The sequence below is a fragment of the Anopheles nili genome, chromosome 3 (assembly GCF_943737925.1).
Source record: "Anopheles nili chromosome 3, idAnoNiliSN_F5_01, whole genome shotgun sequence".
Taxonomy (NCBI): Eukaryota; Metazoa; Arthropoda; class Insecta; order Diptera; family Culicidae; genus Anopheles; species Anopheles nili.
Window position 1 is genome coordinate 40,171,163 of NC_071292.1, and position 10,021 is coordinate 40,181,183.

Genomic DNA, 10,021 nt, shown 5'->3' on the forward strand with positions numbered 1-10,021 from the left:
CATTGCAGATGAGCCCCTTCCAAGGGAGTGATATTTTACTTACAGTACAGTACTGTCTAAATTGTGTGAATTAGCAAAATGCAAAATACCTGCGTCTTTACGAATTTTGAAATTCAATGTATTTGAAACAGCATAAATACTTCAAGAAAATTCTGTCAAGATGCATGTCATTCGCTACACGTTCTTGTCTCATTTTTTGTATTTAGAAACTCATATATCGTATAACTCACGATGACGTCAGGTGATGTGCTTGAACTACACGATGGCACTCGTGATAAAGGATGCCTTGAAATTAAACCACAATGGTTTTTTTTTCAAGTTAAAAAATTGTTTATGGTAAAAATGAGCAAGGATCTTTTGTTCAGCTGTTTTTGTCTTAACATTCATCTGTGGACACCAAACAAATTAGGAATCTCAATACAGCAATATAAATATAAGACTCTGGAAAAATATCTTCTTGTGAAAAACAAAAGTACGCTCAACCAACGGAACGATCTTTTAACAATTGAGTACGCACGAAAACAAATCTTGTAATTTTTAAAAACTTTTCTTTTTAATTTCTCTCAGCGCGATGTTTCGCGATGTTTTCTGAACTCACACACACAAAAGTTCCACAAGTGTATCACATACACACACGCACTCAATTATTCGCCCTCGCGTACATTACGCGCATGTGTGTGTGGGTTCGAAGACAAAAAAATAATGACGGGGAACACCGAAATTTTGTAGCAAAACCCACAGCTTCACTTTCCTAGCTTACCTTCTGCGGATCAACTGCTGCTAACTAGAAATAACAACAAAGATTGCAATACAATCCACCTCCCTGCGCCGAGTGTATGAAGCAACTCAGTTCTCCTTTTTGCTAGAACCGAGGAATACACACGGGTAGTAAAACTGGAACAAACAACCTATTTTGTTGGGCATTGTTTCGATTCCAAACAAACTAATATTGCACTTTAGTTTAAAACATTCACGCACAATCATTTAATACAGCTGAGCTACTGAACTACACGAACAAAATACCCGCGCGGGATTAGGCGACAACGATGACAAAGAACACGGCCTTCTATTTTGCGAGACTCCTAAAATGTCTGTTATTCCATAAAAGTTTGTCCGTCATCTTCGGAAAAATAGGCAGACTTCGGGCGTTTTCGGAACATCGTGTTGATGAGAGAAATAAAGCTTCTCTCTTGCTCTACGAATCGTTACTTGACGGCATTTAACTTCACGGGTTGATTTCTGCAATAGTATATATGTAAAAACGAGTAGCAGGAACAAGTCTGTAGGAGTTTTTCTTAACAAAGTAATAAAAAAAAATAACAAAAAAATAAAATTTATATTCATAAGACTAAAGTAAAAAGAATGCAACGAAATATAGCGATAGATTCCTTTAATTTGTATTTTATTTGACAGCTGCTTTAGACGTGGTGAATTTAGTTGTATCAAGGTCTCTAATGATGAGCTGCGCTTACCAGTTACTCACAGATTCCGAAGAAGTTCGAAAAGCAATGCCGGCGTGTTTTCCAACACTATTGACTAGAGAGATTTCTTCAAATGTGAACTCTTTTCAATGTTTCTGTCGATGTTGATCGATGCCGTTGTCGAAATTACTGCAAAAATATGGAAATCAAAGTCCTTTTTACCCTTTTAAAAACTGTCAATTTTGAACTATTGGTTGTGTTGACAATCCCCAAACGTCGTAAGCCGATCAAATGATAGTCATTATATGCTTCAAACTGTCATTTTTAGATTGATAAATAAACAATATTGATAGAAAGCACGTGGTGATTTCCTTGAACGTTCCATCGACGTTACTTATAGATTTTAAAACGGAAATAAGATACAAATATGGAATCTGATCAAGAAGATGAAGTCCCGAACGTTAACTTTGTGCCAAGTTTGTTGTTCGTGAAACGTGGCGTTGCTAAAGCAAATCCAGATAAGGTATGATGTACAAAACGTGGTTGTGGCCAATAGCACCGGCTTTCTTGTTCATTATTAATTTGTTGAATGTGCGTTTCTTTAAATTAAGGTCACTTTAACACCCGCTGAACTGGCTAGAATTATTAATGAAACCAGGCAAGATCTGGAAGAGTATGTATGATATGATCGAAGTTCATGTTTATGGTACTAATGAGTTTGTTTCCAGGGAAGGAGGAAATGATATGGACACATCCGAGGACGAAGAAAACGAAGACGGTCATGCATCATTATCACAGCGGGCCCAGAGGCTGGACAACTCTGGGGTAACTGATAGAACGGATGAATACAATTTCGATGCATATGAGCAAGAAAGTAAGGACAACGATGTAGCCTTTACATCAGATCTGTTAAATATTTCTTATTTATTTTCGGTTTATTTACATTCAACACAGCCGAAACTAGTGGTTTACATTTGAGTACAGTAGCAGTCGTGGATCCGGAAGAAAATATTCAGGATGACGATGATTCCGATGCAGAAGATGAAATTATCAAACCTACGGACAATTTAATTCTCGTAGGACACGTGCAAAACGATAGCGCATCTATGGAAGTATACAGTATGTATGATTATTTTTGATTATGTTTGAAACCCATTATGATTCTGGTGTCCTATTTATATTTAAGTTCATAACGAAGAGGAAGGTAGCTTGTATGTTCATCATGATTTTCTACTTCCGAGTCCACCACTCTGTATTGAATGGCTTAGTTTTGATCCAGGCAGCGATACTCCGGGTAATTTGTGCGCTATTGGGTGTATGGATCCTATCATCACACTGTGGGATCTAGACATTCAAGATTCATTAGAACCAGTATGCAAACTGGGATCAAAAGGCAATCGGAAAAAGAATATTCCAAAATTAGGACATAAGGATGCGGTATTGGACATATCGTGGAATAACCATCTACAGTAAGTTAAACTTATGCCGGAGTTTGGACATTTATTATTCGTTATTATTTTTTGTTTTTGTTAGGCATATTTTGGCTAGCGGTTCGGTCGATCAGACTGTTATCCTTTGGGACCTTGAGGAAGGAATTCCGCATACAACCATTCGTGATTTCGAGGAGAAGGTGCAAACATTATCATTTCATCCAGCACGCGCAGAGAGTCTTCTAGTTGGAAGTTGCGATGGAAAAGTGAAAGTATTCGACTGTCGTGCCACTAACGATGATGCTAGTAGTTATAAAACGTGGCTTCTTGGAGGCGAAGTGGAACGGGTCTGCTGGGACCACTTTAACCAGCATTGTTTTGTAGCTAGTACGAACGATGGAAAAATGCATTACATCGATACTCGTCGCAATGATCAAACGTTATGGACTAAGGAAGCCCATGATAAGGAAATCACGGGTCTAGTACTCAGCACACGTGTGAAAGGAATGCTCTCGACTGCATCTGCGGACGGGTCGCTTAAAGTGTGGGATATAAATGAGCAAGATGCACGTCTCGTGTACAAACGGAATCCCAAAATTGGAGTAATTCAGTGCATGGACGAATGCCAGGATAATCCCTTCACCCTCGCCTTGGGTGGCGATTTGAAAACGAAAAACTTTTCTGTTATAAACCTCCTTGACAATGATATGGGTAAAATCTGGCTAACAAACTAAACAAAAGCAGAGTAGCAGACTAATATTGGCTTTTTTCATCTTTCTTTTTAGTTTCAAACGTTTTCAAGCCTAGATTTGATGGAAATCCGGCAAGTACTGATCCTCCAACGCAGGAAATGGAAGATGCTACAATTGATGATGACTAAGCTGGTCGAAATAATCAACATACCATTTTCGGAGGGTAGACACAAAACGGTGTACGAATGTGTTCGGTTCGTATGCCATCAGGATTTTGTTTTGTAATGAACGAATTTCCATTCTTGAACCAAGCTTGCGGGTATGAGTAATAGAGTGTGTTCGTAGACTGGTACCAGACCAGGCATTAGACAATTCCACCTGTCCGATAAAAAAAACCTTGAGAAGTGATCACAAAATAAATATTTGCAAGCTCAACATTCAAACTGTGTACTTTTCAATTTTGGATTTTGACGTTCTTTTGATCCACCATCTTTTTATGCAACGAGTAAACGAGGAGTTCAGAAACAGAAATCTACTCAAATCATATTATTTCAAGGGTTCTATCTTCTTTTTTGTTCGGCTTGACTAACAACCGTTATCTAATTGCTCCGGAATACACTACAAGCTACTGAAGAGTTGTACAAATTAAAGTTTAGTATTGAATCATTATTTTCTGCTTGTATATGAGCATTAGAAAGTGAGGCTATAGTTAATTCTGTAAAATAAAATGTTAAACATTCTTCCATTCAAGTTGATTAGAAAACGAGGAAAAGGGTTTTCAAATCTCCGTTATAGCAGGAAAACAATATTAATCCTTCACCTTCACCGCCGAATGCCATCCAATCTAATCATTTCTCCCTGAGATGCTTTTTCCTTCAATCAGACGAGCAAGCGTCAAGGATAAGGAATTGATAAGAAATTCCAATGGTAGCACTTAATTCAAAGCATGCAAATTCATATAAATTAATCTGATAAATTTGAAATGTTCATCAGTTGATTTGCGAACGTCGTCATTCAGCACCATTGCTGATATTTGTTAATTCCAAAATGGAGTACAAGTTTGATATTGGACGAGCAGTAGAGCGCGAAATGGTGAAACCAACCGGCTTCTTCACATGCAAGACTTTCACATTCGCGTTGGTAGTATTCAGTTCAATCGTTCTAGGTGCATTTACTATGGCTCTTGTGTATCATTGGAAGGATATACAAATGAATTATAAGGACCTAAATGCTGAAGGTTCCAAGGGAATTATTCAAAAGGCCGACGTTTTACTAATCAAGTACGGTTCAAAAATTCCTGGCATTCAACAACTTCTTCAGTTGATCCATCGTTCTGTGAAAACAAAATCGAAAAACCAGTTTGCTGCTGAAGAACATTTTAAATCAAACCTAACTTTCGCCAATGCTAATTATGATGAGCAGCGTGGTGAAAATAAAACTAGTGTACACGGTGACATTGAAGCTAAAAAGAACATCGATATCGAAATCGAATCAAAATCTAATAACCAGTTTGCTGCTGAAGAACATTTTAAATCAAACCTAACTTTTGCCAATGCTAATCATGATGTGCAGCATGGTGAAAATAAAACTAGTGTACACGGTGACATTGAAGCTAAAAAGAACATCGGTATCGAAAGCGCCACGCGAGGATCAGTTGTTTCCCACGAGGACACATCGACCAACAGAGCTGTAGAGCTAAAGGATTCAAATGAAGCACAATCCATAGAAGACGCAACGCATCGTACGGAATTTTTTCGCTGGGTATGGACCATTCCTACAGCTCCATGGATACAGTTTTCTCCATATGGAATCGACTATGGAACATCAAATGATTCGCAGAAGACTAATGAGTAATGGGCAAAAAACGAAAAATAACTTTAAAAAGACATACAAGTACAAATACATAGCATGTGTGTAAAATGCAATGATTGTATAAGGAAAAAATACAGCTTAGTAATAATTATTCATTGATTTTTTGGCTATTTTATTTTCAAACTCGACTACTTTTTCAATCATTCGTCATTAAACTGTTTAGCTGTCTAAACGAACAGTGTAGGTAGAACATGCAGAGCGTTGGAAGAGCCAAATTCGTACTTTCTTCATACACATAATAAATATCAGTCTTTTACCTTTTTTTGTTTTACTCACTTTATATCATTGTGCTTAGATCCATGTGCCTACGTGCTTTTGCCGTGCTCTCAATAAATAATTGAAAGTATATTCTAAATCAATTTTCAATCATTTGCATCCGATGCATTCAAAAATTATGTACGATACCATGTGATCGTTTTTCATATTTTCAGCAATTCAATCGTATCCTTTTTTGTCCTTCACTGTCAATTGGAAAGTCCGCATTGCAAATGTTGCTGTATTTTAGTTCGCACGTAAGTTCATGAGCAATGTAAGTGTATCGGTAGACTAGCGTATTGAAGAACATTGCATCCGCTATCAACTAACAAGGGCCCGAAGATGATAATGGGTCGAAGCTGCGTAGATAGATTAAAGGCGATCAGTTCATTCGAATCCGTAGCACTAGCAAACCAGCGTTACAGGAATCGCATTTACGAGCGTAGCCGTCACTTTCGACGAAGTGTATTTGTTGAAAAACCGCTTTCTGGCATTGGGAAAACATCGAGCAAGATTCTAATCGCGTTTTCGCTATGGTCACTATTCGGAACGACATAGAATCGAACGGGAATGTCAACAGGTCCCCGGATAGTGTTGCCAGTGGTACAGGCGTAGTAGATGGTTCCAAGAACGTCAACCACCTCGTGAACGGATCGCGAAGATCGACTATGGGAGATATTAGGCCAAAATCGTTGAACAGGAAGTGCGTCGGGTTTCTGGCACTTGTCGTTTGTGTTGGTGTTTGCTTTGGCGTTGGAATGCTCTTCCTGTACGGACACTTGGTAGATCGATTAAACGAAAGTGCCAGCAACGGAGCAATGCTGCACGATAAAAACGGGAACCCGGTAATGACGCTTACAATAACAACAAGCACATCCTCGACGCCGACATCGACATCGATAGCACCAACAACCACGGATAGTCAGACATCCGTAAATGTTTCAGCAATTAGTACAGTGGAACCGTTTGCTAAACCATCAGGGGAAAGTGAAGATGATGAAAATAAAGAAGTTTTAGATATAGATTCCAGCGCGGGGAAGGACGAAAAATCTGGACAAAGTTCAACCGAAGCATTGATCACTTCCACTCGACCTACGATCGAAGAGAGGAAGGACAACGGAGCCAAACAGCGCTCCAACATATGCAAAGAGAAAGGTTCCGGTTCGCAATTTTCTGGAAGTGGATCCGACACAGATGACGACAGTAGCGGTGAGGAAGACTGTGACGACGAGTAATGGTTGCAACTGGCGTATGTAGGTGATAGTAAAAGGAGGATTGTAAAATAATGATTTCCGATAAGTTTCAAACTCGAACCGAATTCTGATGATGCAAGACGAAAAGTATGCATCTAAAGCTGATCGCTCAGACCGCGTTTTACGCAGACGTGAAACGCTTGCGCTATGGAAAAGTGATAAGAGACAGCACCTTGTGCCATTGGACAGCTCAGCGAGAGACATGATGTATTCTCGGCTCCGAGAAGTTACAAATAAGAAAACAAAATAATCCAATCCTCTTGGTACGCTTAAATCATGAACTTGGGGATTCTAAGTTTATCAACTATAGCATTATGTACGTTGTTATGGTGTGCCTAGTTGCCATTAGACTGTCAATAGATTTTATCAATATACAAATTGTATTTTTTTTTTGTTATTTAGAATTGAAAATATAATTTAACAACTGCAGTTTGACTATTGATTGTTAGAAGAAAAAATTAAAAAATAGCTTCCATTGTGTTATTTTATAAACTATTACAACCGCATTTAAGTCAACGATTCAAACAGATTTCTATTCTCAGTTGCTTATTCAACCGCTTACCGATCTTGGCATGTTGCTGCAGAGACCGGAACTGCTTACGATGTCGATCGATGCCGCTGAATGCCGACAGTGATTGGCATATTTTCGATTATGATCGCTGTACGCCTTGGTTAAATATGTTTAAATTATAATTACTATTACTGTTAAAATTATAATATCAGCTTTGTCTATCGGACTAGTAGTAATTGTATTGAATTCACAATTGAACACACAATTGAAAGGTGTGAGCAACAATAACAAATCTGCCATTTTTGCAAATATTTTTCGTATGCTATTCTAACGAATCACAAACACAATCCATTATGTATGTAATGTAAATAGGAAGCTTATTTAGCCTTAAGCAATGCTTGTGTTGCCCTTTTCCTTTTTTTATGTAAACGACAGTGAAAGCCCATCCTAGAAAGTGTCTGCTTATATACGTACAGTCATGGCTTCTGGCTGGTTTCCAATCTCCCACCCACACTGGAAAAACAAGAACGCGTATGTAACAGCCTTTCTCTATATCCTGCCCGTTGCTCTACTGCTCATGCCTACTGCGGGTGTTATGGCGTGCTTTTGACGGACGGTTGCCATGGCTCCACCTACTCTGAATGCTACCAATTCATTGACAGCGAGTGAAAGAGACAGCGAGAGAAGGATATTCTCCGAATGCTAGCGTTTACCGGAAGCGAGCGAAAGAGAGCGAGAAAATACGTCCCAGGATGTAATGTTCGAGAATCAATTCTCCATCCGAGCGATGCACCTAACTTTTCCACGACAAACCCAGTCGAAGGACTTTTTTCTCGGCGCTGGAAAAAGAGGCTAAAAATTGGTTGAAATTCCATCGCGGCCACATGTTGTACGCATGTGCAATGTAGGTCATTTCCTTCATATTGTGGCACATAACAATACAAAAAACGCGCCATAGCATAGCGCAAAATGGCCAAGAAAATTTGAAAGACAATTCAATGGAAAAGAAGACGAAACCTCTGACAATGTCTTGTAAAGCAGATTCTCTTAAATCTAAAAAGCATTTTCATCTTTCTCTTTGCTGTACAGACAGTTGGGCGGTCGAGCGGGCCTTAGCGAGGATTCTCTAACTACGAGACGAAGACACAAGAATTATTTTACGAGTTTCCATTTCATTGCTCATCTGGCATCAAATTTATCGCCGTAGACCCTTCCCAACGAAAGACATTAGAGCCATAGGGTGCAAGTTGTGCAGGAAGAAGTATTATCTTTAGAAAACTTCGTCAACATTCTCACACAGCCAGTTGGAAGGACATGTTTGGTTACTCTCTTTCCTACTCTCGGCAGCGACAGGAAGCCGCGATTCGAGAAACGGTTTACGACCAAGTCACTCCCCTCCGGTACTTCGTTGGTACTTCGCATCTTTAAATATCTTTATGAAACGCAATTCGGCGATAGGTTTCTATACTACTCTTTTTTGGTAGCTGGAAATAGTTAAAACTAGTCAAACAAAACGATTCGATGATAAGATATAAGTGTGAGCGAGAAAAAATATAGTTTTATTGAGAAAGTTCAAATTCAAAATGGAAAGGAAATTTCTGAACAAAATATAATAAAACATCAATAATACCTAAGTAAACTCCTTTTCTATATCTTTAAGAAATATATGCACCAGTGAGGTGTCATTTATGAAAAACATTTCGAACTATGTAGAAAAAATTATGTTTCAAAAGTATGTAAGAAAAATAATTTCATCTTGTAGAATGAATGTAACATCTAATAGAATGCTTTACTTCCGGTACTTCTGTAGCAATAGGGTGTAAATCTTATAATAGAGGCATACATAGATTTTACTCTTTTTTGAGCTCAAGGCTTGTAGTAATTTAAAAATGATTATTTTTTATTATTGGAACGAGAATAAGGGAGAAATAACTATCATTCCGGAGATGTAACCTTTTTAAATATTATAATGCTTTCAAAAAATGCCTATATGTTAATCAAGATTGTATCAAAGACTTATTTTAGCTTGAAAGATGTGTTCATACTAGAAATGGCTGTTCTTGAACTTAAATTCCTCGATGGAAAAGTTTCAGCAAGCGCTAAAAAATGATTCATTTTTAACTGGCATTTCTGGCCGACATCAGAGACAACAATTTAAGCAATCAACTAAACGCAGCGAAAACAAAATATTAAGCATGTAGTATATATTGTAGTAATTTAAAAATGATTATTTTTTATTATTGGAACGAGAATAAGGGAGAAATAACTATCATTCCGGAGATGTAACCTTTTTAAATATTATAATGCTTTCAAAAAATGCCTATATGTTAATCAAGATTGTATCAAAGACTTATTTTAGCTTGAAAGATGTGTTCATACTAGAAATGGCTGTTCTTGAACTTAAATTCCTCGATGGAAAAGTTTCAGCAAGCGCTAAAAAATGATTCATTTTTAACTGGCATTTCTGGCCGACATCAGAGACAACAATTTAATCAACTAAACGCAGTGAAAACAAAATATTAAGCATGAATATAATATATAATATAATTTCAAATTTGAAAAAACAAAAAAAGTAGTGTAATTTATT

The 10,021-nt window shown here is 37.8% G+C and overlaps 1 protein-coding gene across 1 annotated transcript; it reads left to right on the top strand.

Annotated features, from left to right (window-relative positions):
• The first annotated feature begins 1,848 nt into the window (after nt 1–1,848).
• LOC128725220 (periodic tryptophan protein 1 homolog) lies at nt 1,849–3,974 on the top strand. The gene is made up of 7 exons (XM_053818945.1): nt 1,849–1,944; nt 2,033–2,094; nt 2,150–2,295; nt 2,376–2,540; nt 2,608–2,890; nt 2,955–3,562; nt 3,637–3,974. Exons 1-7 carry the CDS (start codon nt 1,849–1,851, stop codon nt 3,729–3,731), a joined length of 1,455 nt encoding a protein of 484 aa, XP_053674920.1. The 3' UTR covers nt 3,732–3,974.
• The last annotated feature ends 6,047 nt before the right edge of the window (nt 3,975–10,021 follow it).